A 25626-nucleotide genomic window follows, 5' to 3' on the forward strand; every position below is an offset into this window, starting at 1 on the left:
ATTACTAAATGAGTAGTTACATAAAAAACTTTATTTACAAAGCTCACTCTAAATTAAAAAACAAACGGAAATCTGGTTGTGCATTAGAAGCATAAAGAAAAGCAAAGATTGGAAACATCTTTCTCTTTTTTGCTCTTTTTGACAGTAGAGTGGTTAAAAGGCAACAAGGTCATTGTCCTCCAGAGGATTTCTCTTTCATGTCTCTCATGCTCAGTCACACACAGCAAGTCACCCACACACACATACACACAGTCACAAATAGGTACTTATAATCGTGCAGTGGGGGAGCCCTGCTCACAACCAAACACCCTTTAAGAGATAAACTCCAAGACTTCACATGGAGCCTTCTGCTGTTAAATGATCTGAATGCATCTTGCAGCGAACTACTGTGCAGTCAGGGCGTCAGCTCTAAAAAGGCACCCTGTGATATATCTCAACACAGTTTTGGCAATAATGCACAAAGAAAAACATCTGAAATGAGGCAGATAAAGAAAAACATTCAACTCCGCTTGCAAAAACATAACAAAGAGTAATAAACACGTACACCAGTACTGCACATGTGGCGAGCACTTGGGACGTAATCACTGAGAGAAGACAGATATAAATATGAGATAAAAAGGTCCAGTAAGTCCGTGTAGGAATCCGTAAAAAGGTGCTTAAAGTCTGTCGCTGAAAAGCTGCACGATGATCCGAGGAGGTTTTCCAGTCAATAATTCAGTTGTCATAGACAGCAACTAAAAATCCAACTGGTTTATATGCGCTTTGGTGAAAGGTAATAGTCTTTATATGAATAACACTGAAACTGCATTTTTGTGTTTTATAAAGCAAGATAGGTAGGTATATCTCACTGTATACTTCCATTAATTTGTCTGTATAACATCTTACTAATCTAATTTAAACATTGTGAATATGGCTTGTTATGACTTCTAACTTCTAACCCATTGACTCTTTTTACATAATAATACACAATATTTTTTGGCTTGGCATTGTTGTTTGAGTATCAGATGGCCTTTTTTATTATGTCCCTTTGATTACAGCTCAGCTATTTGCCTTTTAGTTCCAGTCCAACACCGTTTAATTTCAGAAACCATGCAATTTATTCTCATAATTTCCTTCTGTTATGCGAGTAATTAATGCCTTATGCTCTTTAACCAGATCCAATCCATTTCAGTCTGCTTTCATTTCATCCGTAATAAATAAGATAAGAAGGAAGATGCTCAGAATCACTTTGGGCTGGTTTTGTTTTCAGCTGTCTAAAATTAACCGCCGAGTTACTGTACAGCTCTATTTGATCACTTTGGCTGATAAGGCAAGTTGTGTCTTTAAAAGGAAAGTGCATTGACTCAACAGCCCCAAGGCATACTTCCACACACACACACACACACACACACACACACACACACACACACACACACACACACACACACAAACACACACACATAAACACGCAAGAATTACAAAAATACTCACCCCATTCAAAATAAAATACCTTCTTTCCACTTGGAATCGGTAAACATCATTGCCATTGTTAATAAATTAAAGGTTCAGCAGTTCACATTCATCAGCTGGTTGTGTGTTTGTATGTCTCTGTGCAAGAGTGTATGGGTAGTTAAGTTGTGTAGTTCACAATGGTCATTGTTGTTCCGTGGCTTTTTTGAGTAGCTCCAGATCTTTTCGCTTTTGAGCTGCAGGTGGCGTACAGCCGTATGCCTCCAAACCCAGGGGCAAGTACCGCTCCTGCAGCCCAAGGACCTCATCACCCTGCCCGGTTTGTAGCGTGACCCACGGAGGGGTTGAAGAACCACCCTGGAACCCCCAAAGTGCCAGACTCTCTGTGATGAGAGGTTGCAAAGATAGTGCGTGAGAAAGAGAACCCAGAATAGTGACGAGACAGAAAATGAAATATAAATAAACAGTTTCTAACCTTTACTCTGCAGATCAGCAGCTTTAGCCAAACCAAAGGAAACCAGATATGGTGCTACACCCACAAGGCCCTGTGGTTGACCTCGTGTTGCCATAAGGACAATGGACCTTAAAAGAAAACAACAACTCTATAAATGAAACAGGAAAATGGAAAACTCTGCTGTACAACACAGTTCCATGTGAACTTGTGTCTTCTTATTTTCCTCTTAATAACCTTTTTGGTACTTCAGTTTTTAGGTACTGCTCCATCTTGGCATCCATTTTAGCAAAAGAGGTCATTTTAGTGACTTTTCCAGAGCAGGCATCCACTGTGACAAGGAAAAAGCCAGGCTGAGAGAGGGGCATGGTCACCTCATTCACCTGGCAGGTTTCAGGAAAGAAAAAGTAGGTCAGATGAGCCACATGTTCAAGTTCTGCCTCATTTTATTCAGACCTGAAAATATGCTTCTTGCTTTGTTTTGTAAATGAGGTATGGCACACTCACAGTGATAAAAGAACTCTTGTCTCCTCTCTGCTCCTCTTTGCTGCTGAGAGATTTGATTTGTGTCTGGAGGTAGGAAGTCCATGGCTCACTAGTAAACACAAGCTGTAAAAGAAAACCATAGTGAGTGTTTTTAACTTCACTTTTTGTGTCCAAACAGAGATCGACATGCACAATTGTGGCAACACAAACCTGGTTAGCACCACAGCCTTTGCAGGGATCTTTGTTTGGAGGTGGCATAGACACCACTGCAGAGGGAGTCTTGGCGTACTTGGGGTAGGCTTTAGCTGTGCAGTTACACGTCTGCTTAGAGGATGTGGTGGCCATGACTTTCACTCTCTCACAGCCTTTAAATGAGCAGTAGCTGTGACCATCACGTCCATGCCGGGCTCGCAGGTAAAGCCACAGCAACCTGGTAGAGATGGGAAGAAAACAAAATCGTATCACAAGTGTTTATAGGCAAGAAAAGAGTTTTAAAAGTCTAATTCTGTTCGTGTTTTTTATCTCACCCAACAGTTTGATCAAAGTAGTACTTTCTATCCATCGGCCTCTTCTCCAGCTCTGCAAGGGATGGCACAGTACCATAGTCTGTGATGTCATCAAAAGTGTTGCTTTGTCTATCATAGATGTCAGCCATGATCTGGAATGTGGTGTCCGATGGGTAGCAGAGTCCCACCAGCACCCAGTCGTCTCTGACAGGGAGAAAGTGGAAAAAAGTGCATTCCAGACAGATGGTTTTACACTCGTTTTTATCTTTATTCTAGCAAAAATAGTTGTCAAGATATCCCCAAATTACAAAATAACTACAGTGAGATATCCCTAATGCTGCTGGAGGCCTGGTTACTATCACACCTCCACAGACAGCATGAACTCTTGCTACTTACTTGTCGAAGTTGATGAGAGAGAGCACAATTTCTCTGGCTGCTGGTCCACTCCAGTGCAGCGTGTAGCTCTTGCTCATCATCAAAATTGGCTGGTACTGCTGTGAGGTCGCCCCCTGGCTGTTAATTCCTCTCAGTACCAGTGGAGCAGAAGGATATTCATCTCTGCTAATGGATAAACTAAGGCCGGGGGCTCCCTGGGTCTGAATATACACCTGTGGGAGGATGTGGTGAAGTGGAATGATCAGGATTAGTGTATACTTTGAATGAAAATGACAGAAGCTCAGATTCAAACATGCTGTACCTGAGAGTAGCGGCCGCTGCAGATGACACCACTCCACTGGGACATGTTCACACAGCTGGGGTGTTGGATCAGGTAATTGTCTGCTCTTCCCACATACGTGTCTGTGTAGCCTGTTACTGACCCATCCACATCATGAAACATGGAGTTTTTGTCACCGTCCAGATCGTTATCTTCAAACCATTGACCTGGGCGACCAAAGAAGGTTCGCAGACCAACCTGAGGGTATGATTTACAAAGAGAGAAGTTTATGCCATATGGAAGCAACACATCAATTTAAGCTGTTCTTGCTTTATTTTGGAACCATCTCAAGTAAATATTTGTGCAATAGGAAATGTGAGTATGAAAGCACTGTAGATCATATCCTAAGCAGAATGTAAAATGAAATCTGGCTTCATGATTATTTGATCTTTTAAGGACAAAGCATTTTCTGTTAAAAGTTTTTTTTTTTCTACAGTTTAATTCATTTTTTTGTTTTCTGGTTGTGTGCAGTTTCAAGTGATTTTTCTCAAAAGACTTAAAATGTAAACTTTATGTTAAGGATAAGTAAAGTTAGAACATTGTGGTTGAATAGGGCAAAATATCACAACATAAAATTATTATCTATTGAACAAATGATGCCCTTGCAATGTTCTTTTCCACCACAGGAGGGCATCAGTGATGTACATTGGCTTTTAAGTAGGGCCTAGTTGGAGAAGTGCCTTCTCTCCTCCTCCATTCTTTGTTCTATTAAATTTTCTACCTCATATTTCGGTGTGCTGATCAGTGCTGTCAACAATGGGGGTTGATTACAGGGATGAAGAAACCAAATTGGTGCAAATTGCCAAAAAAGGGACTTTCAGACTCAGTTTGTCAAGAGAAAACACACACACAACACACCAAGCAAGCAGTAAGGATCACCGATAGTAGAAAAGAGACCAGAAGATTCAGATAAACTCCTTCATGTTATTACTTCTAACTCTACACTCTCTGACAGAACTGTATCAAAAACAAATTCTATGCACATTTACTGGCAAAAGAGAAAATTTTAAGTTCTTATGTTTCAAAAAGGAAACCCCTCTTGCATTTTTACTCACTGTGGAGTGGAAGTTGAGCTGAGACAGGTTGTTGCGTGGGGTAAGCTGCCATGTGTTCTTCAGGTTGAATCCCACAGCACTGGTATAACGCTCGGGTGTTGGGATATACCCGCGAAATGTGCTCTGTGTAAGCCGTATCGGACCGTCATAGATCTGGAAACCTCGGATAGGGAATGTCCTTAACACACAATCAAGATCAAACCTTAATGTAGTGAATACAGTAATAAGAGCCCGTGTAGGGGTCTCAGAGAAGGGATTCTTTATTGAACTACATTATTTTCCTTTAGTTTACCAAACACATGCTCATACCTGAATGGTATGGTCATATTAAAAATATGAAACTCAAAACAACACCACTGATGCTCTTTGATAAAATAATTTACCCTTTGAGGTTAAGAAACATTTTGTTCTTCACACCCATTCTTTGCTTTCTCTCAGATAAGAAGTTAAGATTTACCAGCAGACTTTATTTAGTGTTAATCAGAATTGGCAGCCTTGTGTTGAAAATAATGTTTAAATCTGAACTTCTGTTATCTGGAAAAGATTAAAAAGAACATCTATTTAAGTGGAATTATCTCCTCAATAGAGAGGAAAAGGGTGTCTGCAGTTTTGGCAGTGACCACAATGACGACAGTTGAACTGACTGAGTCAGATGTCACAGTGTGGTCAGGAAGCCTGTAAAGCGCCTGTAAAGCTGCGCTTGGTGCTGACACTGATATAAAGCTGTGTCCTTAAAGCTAAGAGTGGAAGCTTTTTAACCAGTCTGAGTTTATGTTGCTTTGCTGTTGTATAACAGACTCTGATAGAACTGTGAAGAGACACTAAAACTTGTGACTCTGCTCTCATAACATTGTTCACTTTTTAAGAAATGTCATTACAGCATGGAAAGATTTTACTTACTTCCTAATAAAATTGCTTTATATAAACTGTAGCCAGTCAGGAACAAGTTGCACAGAAACCAAATCATCAAAAAACAGATCTAATTTGTTTTGGAAGGGCTGTTGGTGATGTCTTCATACAACTGAATAAAAAAGGACATGAATAAGGAAGAAAATTATGCTAAAAACAGGAGATATGTGTCACAGATTACTTAAATGTAAATAAAAGAAGAACTTCTCTCAGCTCTTGCATTATGAAATGTTAAAAAAGATTTCTTCTGAAAATATGACCAAGGGTTGCCTCCACAGTTTTCATAGAAAGCTCAAAATATCCCTGCTGAGAAATCACTAAAAACAGGACGTCCTTTCACCCACTGTCTGCAGCAGCTGTAGGAGACTGATCTGTCCAGCTACCTGACTGCCTGTCCGGCTCTCTTTCCTTGCTTGTTTTTCCCTGCATAGTTTTTCTTGCCAACTACTCCAACTCCCCTGCAATTCCTGAAAAAACATTTAATAACCTCTTTTCATCCTTTCCCCAACTCCCCCTCACCTGTTTCTAGGTAGCGTCCTCATTTTTGCATCAGCTCCTCCAGGGCCCCAGTATTTATTCTGACCTCCATTTGTTCCTCTGTTTCGGCTTTCACCCACAAACAGAGACTGCGTCACCTCCTGACTGGATCCTTCATCCTTTGGGTAGCTGCCATCACTGGGAAGAGAGAGGGAGAGGAAATTCATAGTTATTCAAAGAAAGAAAATTACATCCTACGAATTTTTCAATTTGTTTAAGATGATTGATATTCTTTTGAGGAAAAATGCTCGGTGCCATGCCAGACAGACAAACTCAAGACCACAAAATACTCTCATCAATTATGAGGCAAGTTTTATGTCCTACAAAATGACATTATTACCAAGAGGAAAAGGAAAGGCGTGCATGTTGTAAAAATAAAAATACATGGGACTGATTGATTTTAGTAAGTAATACACACCTGGCAAAAGATAATCCTACTCCATTGTCTGCAAAGCTGATGAGAGAAAGAAGAGACATCTGTTAGTGGAATAAAATATAAGTTCATTCAGTAATTTCGAGGTAGAGTAAATTTCTAAAGACAGTCACTGAATAAAAAGGAGAGTCATTAATCAATGTCTTGATAATTCAAAGTAGAACTATCTGATATTCTGCACTGGAATGCCAACTTAAAGCTAATATTTGAAGTAATATGGAAACCAGCCAAGTGAGAGAAAAAATGAATTAAAGTGTCATTTGTTTCAAACTGCATGAAGTCATCAAAGGAGCTGTGGAAGGATTACATACATTTTTCTTAAGTCTTATTTTTGAACACCCTCTTCATATTTTTCATCAGACAGTTTGTCAGTCCTTGGATTTCTTTAATACCACACATTAATCACATCACAGCCTGAAAGATGTCCCACCCAGAGTTCTCGATGACGATATCTCCTCCTCGTATCCACGCTCCCAAGTCGTTGTTCTTGAAGGAGATCAGAGAGTCGATGATAGCTGCCACCCGGGGGAGGTTGGGATCAGCGTTCTGATGTGGTCTGAATCTGTAAGAAAATGATGATCATGGCAGATTCCTCCAATAACTTTCCTCTTCAGCTCATATCTTTTCTTAAACCTTCAAGAGATGTGGTTCTTGGTTAAAAAAAAAAAGGAAAAAAAACACTAATGTCCCCACTTGCTATTGCATGATTAGTGATTTTTGAACCTGATAATCATGACATCATAGGTTATGCCATGACATAACCTACTCCTAGATTTTATGACCAAATAATGAATGATTGAGGGCTGAAACCCCCCAGTTGGTTGATTATTAGCTGGTTGATGAGCTCATATCTTATTGGTGCTTCACATGTTGCTTCCAAGGGAATGAAAAATTCAATCCATTCACAGGGTGGTAGGAAGACTTGATGAGTACTTTTAATCATACCATCAGAAAAAAACAACTCTGATTACAAATAAATCTATCCAGACATTTTTACTTATATCCTGTTTCATTAATCATATAATTTAATAGACAGAGCTGGAACAAGTTCTCTGTCTTTTCAAGAAGTGACTGAAGACCTTGAGGCACAACACTCCACCCCAAATTAATTGACACCATGTCCAAAAAAGTAACCAGTGTGGAAACATTTTCTAAAATCAAAAAAAGATGGTTTAGTGTCAACTCTTCTCACAGCAGTTTGCTTTTTGTCAGCTAAATCCAGAAAGCATTAGTTTGTTTGTGCATAAAGCAGTAAGTTTTGAGTTAAGTTTTAAGGATCAACGTATAGAGGGATTATTTGTTAACAGTAACGGTGGACGGGCACGCAACTTGGGTACAGAAGCACTGCAGAGTAAAATGGTTTGTCAACTGATGTTGAGGAGTTAACCACCAAAAAACATGTTTTTTAAATTAATGTCATCACTTTGACAGACGGGAAAATGCTCCCAGGTTTGTGAAATAGCAGCAAGTGGACAGATATTCACTGAATGTTCGTGACTGCATTGTCCGTGGACACTTATCAGACTGTGACAGACCAGGATGTTAACATTGTTTTACAATATTCCCTAATTTTACTTTGGTCATAAAATCTGTTTCTGTTCATCATAATTTATGGGTTCACTCATTATTTACTGTCCATATTGAGTCCATGTTTGGTCAGAACCTCAGCCCCAAACCAACTTTTTCATTAAATAAACAAAGTCAAATCTGTATTTTGAGTATCAGCAGTTATTATTGTTTGTTTGCAGTCAAACCTGGTTAACTGAGGTTAGATAAAGAATACACATTTAATTACACACACGCAGACGTCGCTGGTGTATCAGAGTAAAGTGTGACCCTGTTAACTGGTGACTCTTGGCCGTTAATCACAGCTGCTGAAAGTCACCAGTTAGCATGGTCGCTATTAACGCCGAAACACCGGTTGCGCTGTAACGATCGAAACTTGACAGAAGTTGCCTCTATTGTTTAGTATTGTTTTTGACAGCTGTCCACAGAACAGCCGTACATTTTGATGCTTCTAACAGGTTGAATTTAGTGTTTAAAAACACTAACTCATCTGAACGAACAGAGCTAAATGCTGCTTCTGCGGTCAAGAAGCGTGCGCATCTTTATGATGACATAGACCGATAATCCCTCTATATAAAACAGAATATTTCAATGTGTTCCTTCTCATAAAAGCCTTATAGCTTTCATAGAAACTTAACATCCAGACCAATGCCCCACTTTCAGCTGCTTGAGGGTGTGACTGCACCAGTGGTGGACAAAGTACACAGCTTCATTACTTCAAGTCAAAGTACAGATCCTACAAGTCAAATACTTCTCCTTACAAGTTAAAGAAGCCTAGTCACATTATTACTCAATAGATATAATACATTTTTTCTGAATATGGCATGAAAAGTCTGAAAAAAGATTACAAAAATCTGATAGAATATTTCTCTCTCTAATGCCCTCCTGGTAAGAGTGCCCTGCATTTACAAAATTCCCTCTTTTTCTTTTTCTTTCTCTTATGTAAGATTAATGCACATCTTGACATTTAAAATCCTCCCCCTCACACCTCTGTACGCATACATAAACTCCCACGTAGAAACGCACACACAGAAATACACACACACACACACACACACACACACACACACACACACACACACACACACACACACACACACACACACACACACACACACACACACACACACACACACACACACACACACACACACACATGCAGAGCATTTCCAGCAGTCTCTGTGGACACATAAGATTTTTTCCATCCAGTTGAGGGCTGTATTTGGGTAGGGAGCTACGGAGAGGAAACTCTATCTGTGAAGCCTTGTTTTCTCTGTCAACACAGACCTGACAGACCTTCCACCAAATGCAGCAACAGAGTACAAGGCTATCTATCTGTCCCAGTCAATGGCTATACCCTCGAAAATATGGCCATAAATAACTGAACTCACAAAAAGGTATTGACGGTAGAATTAGACAAATATATTAGTAAACCACAAATACCTTGATGTTTACATAGTGTAACTGAACACCAACCATAGACCCTCTATGGGTGCATACTTTCGGGCTTTATGCAAATGCATGTGCAGCATACTAATCAGCTGTGAATACACATCATTCACAAACATCACACACAACTGACTATAGAAAAACTTGTCAGATGGCTGAGATTCTCTTCACACAGAGACAGTAATGCACTTTTCAAGTAAAAAATGAATTTCTTGTTTGCATGAAGATACATACCTGGCACTGTTATCTAGACACAGGTACTCTCGAGGGTCAGCAGCACTAGCATTGGTAGTCTTCACCCCTTTGTCAATGAACAGCCCCGCCTGGGAAGAGGGATGATGCGTCAAAATTCTGATACTTCTTTTTAACCACAGTTTAAAAAAATACATGTTTGGCCTCAGGTTTATTTCTGTCTGACGGACATAAACAAGCCTACCAGTATATTTTACAGCGTGGGATGTGAGCCAATAATAAATGCACTAAATTTAAGTCCTGGGCTAACCGAGTTATGGAGTCAATGTGGCACAGGGTGCTGCGGGGAGTATGAAAAAGGTAAACAGAATTCCTGTGCCTATTTTCCAATGTGTATGAACATGTGCTGTATATTTACACGCTCCTGACCCATGGATTAGTTTTGTATGTTAACAAAAATGATTGTAAGATAAATGAGAGGATAAATGTCATGTCTGTGGGTTTGTGTGCGGCTTCTGTTTATGGAAACATGGGCTCAAGTTGGTCTTGTGGTATAAGTGAGGTATAGTCAGAAACCTCAGGGCTGCTTCCTCTATAAGAGAGGCTGCAGTGGTCAGACTGAACAAAGAACTTACAGTTCACCTGCCTGACTTCTGTCACTACACCACAGAGCACTATTGTAGAGCCTGCTGGTGTGTGTATGTCCATGCTTTTTTGAGCAAGAACCAAATGAGTATGCAGAAGGTATATGAAATTTATTTTTACAAGTTTAAATCCTGTATTTCTTTTTGTTTATAAAACAAAGTCAGAAAATTACATCTTTGTGATGTCTGGCATGTTTTAAAATGGGATATTTACAGGGGGAACACTAAGTTGAGCCTAAACCAATAAGAAAAAGCTTTAAGATAACCCAGATAAATGATAACACCTTAAAGTTGGAGTGTACTCGGTTGTTGTAAAAAATCCCCAGAGGGGTGAGCTCTGCCTTGGTCTCTGGTACCAGCCCGTGAGAGTCTCCGGTGGAAGAGCTGTGGAACACAAACCATATGCCGGCATCCTGGAACAGGAAGCGAGAGGAGACAAATGAGGGAGATAAACTACATATATTCTGTCAAGAGTGCAGCTGGTCAGCAGCCCAAATCTGGGCTCATAAACACATCATCCATAGGCAGCAGGTGGAAGCAACACAGGAAAGTACCATGCAGAACTGGGCAGGATATCAATTTACAAGTTGGTCAGGTCCCAAACAGAGAATAACCCAGGAGTTCATTTGAGCTCAAGGGCTCATCAAATTTTACGGTCAGTAGACTAGAAAAAAACTAAAACAAAAACAAACCAATAACACGCATCTCTCCTTCCAGAATGTAGTTCATAAACAGCCCTGCCCATGGATCCTCACACTGTTTGTGCCAAATAGAAAAGACAAGCTGAGGGATCCACTTTTCATTTTTATATTAAAGGTCTCACTCTTTAATCAGACACTAAAGCCTCTTAAGTCCTGTTTTATTGATGGATCACTTTGTTATTAGCATTTCTTATTTGCTCTAATAAGTTAGAGGAACACAACAGTCAGTGCAGCCTTACCTGATGTACCAAAGGTCATACTTTAATAAAGGGCTGTTCTTATTGGTCATCAATTTTTCATAGTTGTTTGCTGTTTTTTTCAAAGGGTAATTTGAAGCCGTTTTCTTTTATAAGTCCAATGTTATTACCTGAGAACCAGCAGCTGCATTGCTGATGAGATTGTTGTTGGGGTTGGCAATCCAGAAAGTTGAAACTGCCCTGGAAGGCACCCCCACCACGCACCCAGACAAAAACACAGACATATCAAATCACAGTCATGCATACAGAAAAAGATATTAAGCAGGCAGTATCTCAACATGACAGAGACTGTGACTAATAAGTAGACAGAGATCAAAGAAACCAGTGATCCTTCAGAATTCTCTAAATGATCCACCTCTTCCAACATAAACCCCGGACAGAGACGACTCTGCCAACTCATACAGACTGAAACTCCTGGAAACAGGCTTCACTGCTTCTCTGAAGAGAGGCGCTTTTCTGGTTCCTGATACAACATAAAAACATCCAGCAGATAGAAGTTGGTTGTTATTGCAAGGATAAAACCTCCCGCCAATATCTCTTGCAAACACTGGTCCACATGACGTATCTCTTTCACACGGACATGAACCTCTCTGTCTTTCCTCAAAGTATGTTTGCACTATCTTATCAGATTTCCATATGTCCACTTGTCTGAGAGGGGAGAATTCTATACTGACTCTATCCAGATAACTCAATTTTTCTTTGTCAACTTTATTACCATCCTCAAATTGAGATGTTAGGCTAACTGCCACTGCCAGGGGTTGGATCACATAACTGGTTGATGGATAAGACATTCTGTATCATAAAATGCAAGCTTCTATATGTGTACAAAGGGCAGCTCCTTGTTTTTCTTGTACTGAGACTGCCAAACTGCTGTATTTACTGTGATGGCTATGTGAACTTGCATTATTCACTGGTAAATCAATTACTTTAACAACCATACTTTGATCACACTACAGAAACTTTACATGTTCTAAGGAGCAATGCACTATAACTACTTAAAGACATGCCCTCCAAGGATGACATTCTTGCTGTAACTTATCAGTTTGTTCTGTACTTGTATCTGCAAACAGAAAAATGCGGTCAACAATCTCTTACTTGCACTCTGTGCTGGGTGAAGGAGTATAGCCTGGGTAGACTTTGTCTTTGATGCTGGTGCAGAGTGTGTCATTGCGGTCAGTTGGCAGTAGAGTCCCAGGTCGGGTCAGCAGACCAAGGTTGTGGTACAGGGTGTTTCGCTGCTCAATCCCATCCTCGAGGAAGAAACAGTGACCCAGGGTGTCATAACCTACAGTGTTCTTCACCTGTGTCAAAGGTGAAGGAGTCAATAAAACTGTAAGATCTTTGAAAACAGGAGAAAAACTAGAACTTTTAAGAGTTTGAGAGAACATGGAAGAAAATAAAGACAGTACTGTGTCTCATATGTGGCAATCTTTCCTTTAACAAGGAAAAGGTGTTTTGGAAATATGCAGAAAACCTTAGTAAACACGAGGGCTAAGACAACATTTTAGTCCATGTTGGAATCATCACCAAGCCACAGGAAAATACTTTATGTTCCAACTGGGAGATGTGCCCATTTTCCTCAATACTTTAAATTCCATTAAGTACTTCCTACTTAGACCATTTCTCATTAAATCCATGGTATGTAGGTATGTAGAAAATTATGGTCTTAGGGGAGCTCCAGTTGAGGATACAAAACAACTGAGTATTAACATGCTCTTAGTACCAAAGGCGAGACAGGAAAAGCAGCCGGCAAAAATCTTAGAAAGTCCATTTCCTTCACACAAATGGGAAGAATGCTGTTAATTCTACAGCCTCAAGGACAAACGTTAGACCTATCACTGGATGACGTCAAGAGGGAGCAGGACTCACACAAACAAAGACATTGTGATTTTGCTGCTGATAGATATGCTTGTGTAAACAAGCCTTAGGACTTCCTTTATCCAGAAAGCACAGAAAGCACATGTTAACATTCGTGCTAAGTGAGAGGAATAATTGTACCTGTTGTATCTTATTCCAAAAAGACATCTTAAAGATTGTTAAACGATATGAGATAGTAGGCTTTAGGAGGCTTAGGAAAATGAAAAAGAAAAGTAAAGTAAAGGAGGAAATGAGCCATTACTGTAATCCAGCCATTGAGACTGATGAGCATTCAACAGCTTAAATTACAAAATGTTTTATTAGCAGGAGCTCTCTCACACATCATCAAAGCATACAGATGTATTTTAATGCCTAAAGCTTTCTTTTCTTTGTCCTCACATACATCTAAGGCTGAACTATGCTTCCCTTACCAGTAATCCATTGGTGGCATGAATGGTGAGGCAGCGGGAAAAGGAGTGGTGTATTGCAAGTCCGTCCACATAGGTGGGCTCCCAGTACCCTCCCTTCTGGTCCACATCTCCGCACATGTGGAAGTGGAGAGGGTAGCGGCCAGTTTCAGCCTGCTGACCCATGTTCTTTAGCTCCACATGGGAGAGATGCACTGATGAGAAGTTACCAAAGATCTGCAAACATTGGAGAAAACATAAATAAAGGTCCCGGTACAGGAATACTGTCAAAAACAAAGGGTAAAACCAGGCAAGATCAGTAAGCAGTTCCACACAGCCACATGGTTTGTATCGTGCCACATAGGCAGGCTGAAAATCTATCCACTCTGGTCCAGTGAGAGGTTGAGAGGTTTACAGTTTTACTTTCTGGGTTTGTCTATGACTCCACTGGGATGTGAAGCTTTGTTGGCATTGTGCTCCAGCGCCTCTAATTGCACAAAAACCACTGATGTTCCTTTCAATGAACTATAAATTTAAGATACTGACGCATCACATGGGGATGCTCACACGCACAACACTAAAGGACTGGGGGGCATTTAAGTTACAGATGAACATCAACAAATAATTCAATTCAAATATGATGGAAAATACTGCCTGAGAGTTTCTCTTGTGGGTATAGCATAATCAAAACAGTCTGGTTCCTGTTATGGAGGTATTGGCTAATCCCCCCCAGCTAACTGCAGCTTAACCACACACACACACACACATACACACAAACACACACACAGACGCACACTATATATTGACGCGTAGAGTAAGACTAATATGGTATTGATAAAGTCAGTTAAAATACCCATAACAGGATCTGAAGCTGGTTTAGAGCATGTAAAAATGGACTGATCAAATCTGCAAAGAAGGCACATGCTGTGAGTTAGTAAAGGCTTGGCTCTTTTAGTCACATATTTTGGGGCTGGGCAGGTCAGTAGTTTTTACTGCCAACTGTGTAATATGAGAGAATGTTTTTGGTGTTTAATGTTAATGTGGTACGTTTGTTTAGCTACAGGGGTTCAGTTACAAAAGCCTGAGGAATGCTACAGACAAAATAACTGTAAGATCATTAACCGAAATAAAGAGAGCTGCCTTCATTTGTCCTGAACTGGTCTTACGTGTCCAGTCTTTGCTAAGATTAATAGATACATATCTCCTTAACAAGATATGTCAGCCACAGTAATTAAAACACGTCATGTTGTGGAAGAGTGAGGAGAGTCTGGGAGAGAGAAGTAGAGCTGATGCCTGGAAAAGCATTTCATTTAGAACAGTGTATAAATATAGAGCTCTGGAAACTGTCAGACACATTACTGCAGACACAGTGACATTTAATGAGAGTACCAAGTCCTGCTGAAACAGGCAGAGTTATGCAAACAGTAAATACAGACAGAAGGCACATTTTAAATACACACAGCTCTCACATACACACAAACTACACACCTTGATGTGGCCTCCAAAGGTGTCATGGTTGTAGAACTGGCACTTGTTGTTTCCATAGCATGAGTTTTCCATTTCTCCATTGATCAGAATGTTCCTGGAGAGAAGAGCCACTTCAGCGCGCATGTCCACCCCGTCCAAGATCTCCCCGACATGATTGTACTGAGGTTTCCCTGGGCAGAACAGACAGACAGATTCATGGGCAAAATCCTGACCAGAGGAACTCATTTCTTTGTGTGGCTACAAATGTCTATCACTATATTCCATCTCATCTGATGAAATCAGAACACACTGATATAAATCACTTGATTTTACTGAAAAAACATCTCTACTTGCTAGTAAACTGGGGAGTTCTTTTCACTGTGTAGACATATACTGAGAAGAAAGCTTCTCACTGAAAATAAATGCTTTTTATGAGAAGTTCGGGCAAACAGTAGTAGGATTTAAACTAAACTGAGGCGTCACAGTTCTGAAAGTGACATGCTTAGAAATGCCAACTTCAGGAAGTAAATTCAGCACACTTCCTAAAACATAAACGACCCAGGCCCAAAAATAATCAGCCCACCTCCAGTGTGGAAAGTACCCTTGCCCTTGTGTTGCAGCTGCCAATGATAAAGCACAGCAGTACTCCGGCTGCTCACCCATTCTCACAGCAGTAAAACAAACTGATACACCCTTCTAGGGAAGGGTGTTGTCGTTTGTTGACACAGAGGAATGAGATCAGGAAACATATCTGATACAGATAAATCAGGGGAACCAACAGTATAGGATCAGAGTTTAAGACAACAGGAGTTAAATAAGGTGAGAACCTCTGTGGTTCTTTGAGATAGGGTTGCATCAATATTTAGGCTGATAATCTCTTTTTGAGTCTTTTCTATAATCTTACATCAACATTACAGCTGAACAGGAAATTAGGTCTCTCTGGACACTGAGATGAGAAGCACATCTGCTAATCATATTCATTGACTCAACTGGAGTATTAGCAGGGGATCTCCTCTGTCTTCTGCTGCTGGAATGACTTTAATCATGAGTCATGTCATAAACTCTTTCAATAGGAAAAATATCAGTACTGTACTCTGCATGTTTCTTCCTCCCTTTCACTGCCACATATTTACTAAACTGTACAGCACTAATACAAACCTCTGTATCAAACCTAAAGTCAGATTAAAAGCTACACATGAGAAGGTGACAAACACAATCACAGACAAAGACATTTAGCTCAGTAAAGGAAGGGTTGGCAAAGAAGAAATAGAAAGGGCTTCACTCTCTCACCTTGTATCCTGACCTGCCTGCTGGTGCAGTCAGGGCAGGGCATCAAGGTGAACTCTTCCGCCTGATGCATGGAGTAATCTGTGCTGGCAACGACAATCTGGTGCCCAGGCCTCCAGCTGGGCTGCACTTCATGCTGCAGGTTCAACACCACCTGGTCCACAGCATCCACCTGAAAGCCTGAGATTGGGAAACCTGTGGGAGACAACGCCATGGTTTTTTTTTAATTTTCACAGGGGCCAGAGTGTTGATTATAATGATTTACAACACCTCGCTTGGAGTAAACAACCATGAATCTACTGGCTCCAAAGGTCATCAACCATGGTCATATTGTGACATATAGGCTGACTTGAGACCTTAAAGTAAATATTTTTAACAGCAGCTATTAAAACTGTTCAGTTTAGGCCACCAAGAACCAAAACTTGAAATCTAAATCGGGTGCATTTGCACTTGTTGTTTCCTGTTAATACTGAGTCACTGAAAAAACATGCACTTTTTGAGGTGTGGGCATTCTCAAAAGATAAGATTGTGCCGGTGCCCAACCCAACTACATACAAACACAAAGAGACCTGCCACAACACTCATCTGTCATAAGAGCCGTCACAAATGTCCTTTTAGCCACAGGAATGTCTTTCATGGCAAGATGATTGAGCTGTAAAATAGCTGGCATGGAGGAACCTAACACCTCAGGCTGACCACACCACTTAAAGCCTCTTTACACTTCAAGAAGCCACTCCAGCTTCCTGATGCTAGAACTTGTTATTGTATACAAGTACAGTGTTGGTACCACACACGGACTTGATATAGAGCATGATCCAAGGCAAAACAAATGTAATACTCAACGGTTTCCTTCAAAATGAAACAAAATTTGTGTCATGAGTTCTGAATATGACTCCTGTGTTGACTTTCTTACCATTTTTCCATTCGCTGTAGGCAGTGACCGAGAAGCCCACTCCATCCACGGTGCTGAAGTTTCGTCTTGCCAAGGCCCTTCCTCCGGTGTCGTGGTTTTCATGTTCCTTAACATCTTCTGAGCATGACACGTTGCCACCGCCTACAACTGAGACCAAGGCCCACGCTGCTCTATTGACACATGGAAGGCAACAGGAAGCAGATATAGTTACATTTTTTCTCACATCAAAAGTCCATAGACAAGCCTAACACATCCGTACCAGCAAGGGATCAACTGTAGATTCCCATTGGATCACTTTGGATGAGAAATATCACTTTGGTGTTTGGATGAAATTTCTTTTAATGCTCTTCAGTGAATCATTTAAACAGCATGTTTCACTTTGTGTCAAATGCTGATGACTCTGTCAAAGATATCCTTCACTGACAAGTTTCAGTACACCATGATATGTGTCAGTTGAAACTAACCGTTATATAACCAGATTTATATGTAATATTGTATTGACGCAATATCTAGCCAGGAAAGGGGAAACTTTAACTGAACAACTCGTCCAGCGTCTTTCTGAGTCATACATCAGCACGAATATGTGCCAACCACACACATACCTCCTCCCCTGACACTATAGGTACTTCAGATTGTAACAGACAGCAGCATGTTGGGTATCTGGAGAAGAGACTGAACCAGTGTAATACTCTGGTGGCAGAACAATTAGCCTGAAGCTAAACTGAAGAGGACACTGAATATCAGAGCAGATGTCATGTAATGATAAAAAGACAATGAGGGGTTGAGGGGTTATTAAAATAAGAACAAGGGACTTCAGGAAGTGTTTCAGATGAGTCAGAGGAAACAGTCTGTCAAAACCAAAGTTTGTTACTATTGCTTGAAGTTCTGTTGAAGTTTTCACCGTCTTTCATTTCCAATCCCTGGAAGCAAGAATAAAATTCAAACACAGTTTCAAAGAGAAGATGTAGTTTAGGAGCTTGAGGGTGTGGATAGCAAAAGAGATTTGGTGTACTTGAAAGGGCGTATGACCTTAAACAAGACAGTAGACTCCAAGTTGCAGCCCTGTTTTTTAAATGTCATGGTCTTGGCTTCAAAAGAATGACTTCTTCCTGTTTTGTTGCTCAGCATTAACTGAGACAGTCCTAAAACTTATTCTCTATTAATGCATGAAAAAATATTTATGTCCTAGAAATGATAGCACAACCTACTTAAACACCAAACACAAACAGTAAAACATACCACTTTATTAAACGTTTTTGAAATAAATAAATGAAAACTAACCTGCACATACACTAGGGCTGGGCGATTATGGTAAAAATAAGAATCCTGATTATTTTAAGTGAAATCCCAATTAATATACACAATTGTTCATTTATTCAAAAACTTCAGTACTGATTTAAACACAACTTTTAAGAACCTGCAAGTGGCACATACAGTATTATTGATACACATAAGTCACACACACTCGCTGTGGCTGCACATGGAACACAGAAGAGCTATGAAGTACAGGAACTTGCATACATCTACACTGAGTGGCATATTAATTGTTTTTCTCCGATTATATTGTTTTTATGATTGTCAGATGGCAAAATTGAAATCACGATTAAAATCCGATTAATTGTCCAGCCCTAATCTACACTGAGTTTAAAATCCCTCATGTCTACTTAAAAGTCTTCTGAATTATTAGTTCAAGATGTTTTCAGCTCCATATGCCTGCATGTAAATGTCTGTCTCTATTCATAATAATTGCTCCCAGTGGCATAATCACAACCTTAACACATCCTCCCATAGATGAAAAGACCTTCTACCATGTCACTGCATACCCCACTGACACACAAACTGAAGCCATCTGGGGATCGACTGTACTCTGTCGCAGCAGCCCCAGAGTGTAGCTTATCCTGCTGGGAAAATAATCGAGGAAGGCCTCTTTTCTGTCCCGAGGCAGCTGATGTGCAGCCTGTGTAAGTGTGTGCTTTACAAACCAAACGCTGAGGAGAGGGGAGGATCAGGGAGAGCGATAGTTTCACTGTTTCCTTTGCCACATCCTTTAAATGATGCTCAATAGTGTTTTAACAATCTCATTGTTTGGCATGGAAATTGTAAATGTGTGGGGGCCAGAGGTGAATTCTCAGAAGACCTGCTAGAATGTGTGTTTACGTGTGCTGAGAGATGAAGACGAAAGACAGAGGGGCTGACAGGCAAGAAGCAGGAGCCAATTTTTTTATGTTACCTGTGTCTGAAAGGAGGAAGACACCACTAAGATCCAGCTGTGGGAAGTTTGAGGAACTTGGGTGATGTACTCTTTTTTTAATCTTCGAATCGCACACGGGATCACAAATTGATTCAGTATAGTGTTACAGACCTGATGTAGAAAACACTGTAAAGACAGGCACAATGGTTGGTTTTCGTGTAAGCTCCAGCTGCATTCCCTGCCATTCCTACACATCCGTCCATTACACGTCATAAACAGATCTTCACATCATTACTCGCAGTCCTACAAGTCACATGCTTTTACCACACAACTCTTTCAACCTAAATCACTCAGCCTAACTTAGTGTGACTTTAATGAGACATTAAACTGCATGTACGCTCATAAATGTGTGCTATGTTTCCTCTTACCAAAAGAAAATCCACAGAAAGCTAAGACGCAAATCCCCACTCCAGTAAATGATGACAGCAGTGAAAGGGAACACACTGATAACTTACTGGCACTCTTCAGATGCACACTAACTCACACACCTATAGACATACTGGAAGCTTAACCCTCTGAGCCATTTAAACCAGTGTGTGTGGATTTGTTTGAAAACTGTGTGCTGCCTTGGCATCCACCCCCAGAGAGTGAAACGTGACACTGGAGAATCCGGCGCAGCACTTGGCTTCTCAGCCAACCGAGGACCAAATCAGGCAGCAACGAATAACTCCAAGTGAAATGCTGAACTAAGACTTCCCTTTGAAAAAAAACATGTGCGTACATGAGTTTGATTGGCAGTGAATGGAATCAGTGTCACGTGAAGCTGAGTTCATGGTCTCATAACTGTCCTCCTGAGGGAACATGATAGACGTATAATCTCTTTAATCACCACATTTCGCATCTATCCTGGAAACTCTCCTGCCATTACCTCGATATCCCGTACGCATTTCCTTTCTCTGGCAGAGCACGACAAAAGGGAAACACAAGGGATACAGGAAGAGCAATTACCATTCATGGGAACATCACGAATGAAAAGAGCGAAAGATGAAAGAGAACAACTTTCCACAAGGGATGGACATGGAACAAATAGTTTTTATCGTCACTCTGAGTATTGAGGCTTTTAGGGTGAAGGGGTTACTTAAGTGCTCAGGAACACGTTCACCATCTTCATCAGCCCCCAGAGACCAGGACTAAACAAAACACTCCCAAAGACTTTGAAACACAGCAAACCATGGAGAACCAATACAAACCTTTTATAGGCTGGTGCCTTTTGCAGCACAGCTGAAACACACTGTGCTGTCACACAATCTGACAAGAGAAGCCCCTTTCCAGGGCAACATATAAAAACAACTGCTGTGAATTTGCATTTTGATTTAAAAAGAAAACATTATTTACTTTGATCATGACTTTCTACCCACATCATCAGCATGCTTACCTGTATTTGAGATCATAGACAAATCTGCTGCCCAGCCTGTCTTCAATGGCCTTCTTAGTTTCATCCAGAAGACTTTTAACAGCTGAGTCACCAACAGCCAGGGTAACAATACGACCGTCAGGCAGGGTCTGCAGCAGCTGTGTCAGCCGTCGACTGTCATTGCGAGACTCATGTGTGTCAAAGCGCTCTGTTAACAGCACAGCAGCCGTGTCCTGGTCCACCACGCGCAGGTTAATGCCTCGGCTGAAGTTCCTCTGGAAGGCGTAACCTCCTGTGACCAAACCAGAGGCTGGGATGCTTCGGGTCAGCAAGGTCCAGGAAATGCGCTCAGTACCATGCAGCTCCAGAGTCCCACCGCTCATGACACCAATGAACTTGCGGCCGAGACCCGGCACTTCAGGGATTCCTTTATCATCAGAACGGCCAACGAGAGTGATGGTGGCACGAGAACGGTAGCGACATTTTGGAGCACCAATGTGAAGCGCCCCTCCAGCTTCAATGAGGATGTGCCGTGTTCTCAAGGTTATGTTTTTGGTGCCATCTTTATTGTCAGCAAAAACTACCCGACCTGTAGAGAAGCAGCAATAAACATCAGTCCTTCTGCATTTCATGATATATTACACACCCAATAAACTGAACTCTGTATGTTCTACTTCTGCATTTTTTATTAACTAGCTAACCATGTTACAACCTGAGAAAGAGCCACCCAACTGATCCAGCCCTTGATATGCTCACCTCCTGACTGGATGGTGAGTGAACGGAAGGAAGCTGAAGCATCTAATCGAAACAAATGCCCTCTCCTGACAACAACAGCCTTCTCTGGTTGGTGGCCTGGATTCCAGCTGCTAAGGGCAAGGTCATGGTCTGGACAATTCTCTGTGTACGTGACCAGAAATCAGGTATTTAACCAGCAAGGAACACACTAGCACCAAAACACAAAGACATGGATTATATTTAGAATTACACATGTAACCAGTCCTTGTAAATACTGACCATCCAACACATCTCCACTGGAGAGACTAAGAGCAAGGATGAGGGTGAAGAAGAACGCCCCGATAGAAACACCAAAACAGATAAATGTGTTCTTTCTTTGCTTGAGGCTCTTGGCACGCTCTCTGCGCTGGTTTTCCTCTGACACGCTGAAAGTGGCTTGGCGCTCCAGACGAGGGCCATGAGGTTTTATTGGTGGAGGCGGTGGAGCTTTGGCAGGTGGTGGGGAGCGAACTGGAACCACTCGCCCAGGGACATAACCTGGGGACCTCTGAGGGGTGCCATGAGGTGGAGCCACAAAGACCGGGAAGCGGCCAGGGCCATCATTCGTCGGCATGGTATACGTGTCTTCTACCTGAGAGTAGAAAAGTGACAAAAGAAAAACAAACTTATACTATTAAAGCCAATTCAAAATGTATTTGGACTGTACTTTCACGCTTGATATTTACTGTCTGTCAGATTTTTTTATTTAAACATGAATCAGAGCCTAGCAAGTACCTTCGATTCAAACTGAAGATGTCATCAGCAATTACTTCACACACAAAGTTCAAAAGGTTTTTATTCTCTTGTAAATAGCTGCATGAAGAGTTTGGGGTTTCAACAAATAGGAGTGTTTAAAACAAGGTCATACAGAAGAGGTCAAGAAAGAGGAAGAGGACACTAAAAGAGCACATAAAGTGTGAGTAAAAGCAGTAGGAGGCAAAGGCAGATAAAAGGCTAATTCTTGGGAAACAGGGAACGAGCATCCAACTCAAAGACTCTGAAGTTACAAACCTGAGAGGCAGCCTTGAAAATGCATTACTCAAAAACAGCTTATTTCCTGGTTAGTTTGGCTAACTAACAGTGACATTGGCTGCTCTTGTCCACAAAGTAACGCAGGAGGTGGTGAATAAGTAGATCTCAGCATTCCTAAGACTGTGTTAACACAGCCAAAACAGATGGCACCAATTACAGTAGGGAAGCAGGAGAGTGCTCCAGCTTGAGCCGGAGTTAACTTTATTTCACACAAATACTGAAGTTCGCACAAAGAGAACCCATGTACACAGGATCATAAGGACACACACCTGCACACACAGACACAGGGGCAGAGGAAATGGCAGTGCAGGAAAAAAAGGCTTCATAAGCACTTTTGTCTAACACAAACACCGTGTATGTCTGTAATGACACGACAGCTTGGTGCTGTAGGTCCTCAAAAACACAGCATCAGCACATCAGAGTCTGACTCCATGGATGACCCCGGTCTTCTTCAGAGGCTGCTAAAACCACTGAGGACAGGTTTGATGAAACCAGAGTGATCACTTTCAGACTTTACATCATCAGGGTGAGTATCACTGCTCAAACCACACACGAATACAGTCTCATACACACACTCTGTGCCAACCCACGGACACAAACAACTGTCCATTGTCATCATTTTAACCCAGAGTACAACAATCCTCTTCTACTTATAAACAAAGCAATGTACACTGTAGGGCACTCAACAAGGGCTCTGTGACTTCTGAACGCTTGATCCAACACCCACTTAAAGATAAATGATCCCTTCTTTATTTTTCATTGTGTAAACCTGAACAGGAAAGTCAAGGAGGTAGAATCACTGATAACCCTTTGCTTAGGTGTTCATCTTCACGTGGTCAGTGCCTAGTGCTGGGATGATTCCTCAGGCATCAGTCTATATAACCCCATCTACAGCTATGTTTTTATTCACATTCCATGCCATAAAAGAGCCAGGCTGCGACTGCTCCCCTGCTATTAAGTGACCTGCTAGAGCATAAAGAGTTGTGGACTTTACACACCTTGGGGCTCTTCTGGAAAATGTTCACGTAATTATCAAAGGGCTGCCCTGCTTCATTTGGGCCCCATATATTTTCTTACAATCCCATCTCCTCCATCACTCACCCCCATATTTAACTGATTCCAAAGCTACTGAATATCAAACAGATGTGTCGGGGAAACACTGAAGTCAAAGGGGGACACACCATTTGCACATTCCTCAACTGTAAAATCATCCTTTACTTTGGAAATCAGCACTGGCAATGTAACAAACAGTGAGCCACGTGTTTCTTATTTTAACTGGGTAAATGGGTAAGGGTTGTTGTAACACTAAGTGAAGTAAGAGAGATGGCCCACTGAGCCACATTGAGGTTAAAGGAGATGTGTTCAACAGGGGGATTTAATTTCCCATAATTATTTATTAATTTTGTTTCAACAAACTCAACGCAGTAAAAAAAACACAGATACAAAACACTCAAAAACGGTAAACTTTTCAGAAACTAGCTTTTCCTTTACTGCTAAATTACCACAGGAGAAGAACCTGAGAAACTTGCGACATACGTTATTAAGTTACGTAGCAAGTAAAATCGCTTAACGATACAACTTTGAAATTAGTTTTGAGAGAAGAAAATAACTTACTAAACTGACTTACTAACCAACACCAATGAGAAGTCTGATCCGACGAAAACTATCCTACAGCGAAAGTTTATCCCAGTGAATCTCCCATATCACCCCCATGGGCTGACAGACACACACAGACACACAGACACAATGTAAACGGTCGTACGGACGGTGAGCTCGAGCCGTTACCGTTGGTGAGACTGCAGTCCAGCTCCGCTACCGCTCTGTCCATTCGCTCCCTGCCGAGCCGTCGGTGCCGCTGACTCAGTGTTGGTGAGACCACTGAATAAGATCTCACCCTCGCTACTTTACACTCCGTGTCCCTTTTTATGTACTTTTTCTTCACATGGTGTTTTTTTCTGCTGATGGGCCGTCGTCCATCCGTCGGGCAGCCCCCTGTCCCACCGAGAGGGAAGCAGGCGCGGCTTGAGATAGAGGAAGTGGTGATGCGTTCAAGTGCTGTCAAAAAGACGCGTGATACTCGATGCAGAGGGCACAATCAGATGAATGTGGCAACAAGGACGAAAGTTCGGTGACAAATGTTGAAATCATTCATTATTATATCACGTATAGAATATTCATTTTCCTCCGAATGGACCTCAAATACGCCAAGCCTTGTTGAGTTGTTATTGTCAAGCCACTTAACTGACTGACCTTAACTGTATTACACTAAATCCAAGGTTTCCATTAGTCATTATGTTGATTTACTTTTACTGAATACTGTCTGGAGATCTAAAATAACCACCAAAATAGACTATGGATGCTTGAAAAATAGAAATTCCTGGAGGTAATGTCTACTGAGTAACAAGTAGTTGCCCTCTGATTCAGTACATAGTTTTACCTTCACTGTTGATTCACATTGAGGCATTTTGTTAATATATCCCTGACTCAAAGATGTCCTCACGTAAATTTGCACAACTGTCAGATTCAGGAAAGAGAATAAACATGAAATAGCAAAGTATGAACCCACTGACAGAAGCTGAATGTGTCTTTACAAATACACCTTTCTGCCCACCACCACTTCACGAAAAAAAAAGTTAAAAAATAAAAAATTAAAAAAACACAATGGGACAATTATCTCTGATACCAGGCCAAGGCATTTGAAAAGGAGACTGGCCTCTATATGAAGTGAAACTAAAGTCCGAGGTTTTCGAGGTGTTCTTGAAAGTACCATAGGGGAATTCGAGCGGCATGATTTAAAGGGAGGGGCTTGAGCCCTCGTCACACTGCCACCTGCTGGTGCAAAGGAGAAATACTGCGATACCACCTTCAGAGCTACACAAATGAAACTTGACTTGTAGGGGGGAAATTGAACAGAACCTTTGTCATTTTTGCCTA

General features: G+C 41.2%; 1 protein-coding gene across 1 annotated transcript; it reads right to left on the reverse strand.

Moving 5' to 3' along the window:
• Window positions 1-24738, reverse strand: cemip2 (cell migration inducing hyaluronidase 2). The gene is made up of 24 exons (XM_074669817.1): window positions 24478-24738; window positions 21901-22252; window positions 21643-21783; window positions 20908-21475; window positions 17282-17451; window positions 16372-16563; window positions 15103-15272; window positions 13639-13851; window positions 12446-12651; window positions 11461-11530; window positions 10677-10805; window positions 9791-9879; window positions 6972-7103; window positions 6527-6562; window positions 6091-6246; window positions 4663-4840; window positions 3590-3805; window positions 3289-3500; window positions 2914-3096; window positions 2597-2816; window positions 2408-2509; window positions 2138-2283; window positions 1925-2031; window positions 1-1832 (listed from the first exon to the last, which is right to left on the reverse strand). Exons 2-24 carry the CDS (start codon window positions 22232-22234, stop codon window positions 1633-1635), a joined length of 4170 nt encoding a protein of 1389 aa, XP_074525918.1. The 5' UTR covers window positions 22235-22252; window positions 24478-24738; the 3' UTR covers window positions 1-1632.
• Window positions 24739-25626: the final 888 nt, after the last annotated feature.

Source organism: Halichoeres trimaculatus, unplaced genomic scaffold (assembly GCF_033239565.1).
Source record: "Halichoeres trimaculatus isolate MK-OKI-2021-1 unplaced genomic scaffold, fHalTri1.1 fHalTri1_scaffold_5, whole genome shotgun sequence".
Taxonomy (NCBI): domain Eukaryota; kingdom Metazoa; phylum Chordata; class Actinopteri; order Labriformes; family Labridae; genus Halichoeres; species Halichoeres trimaculatus.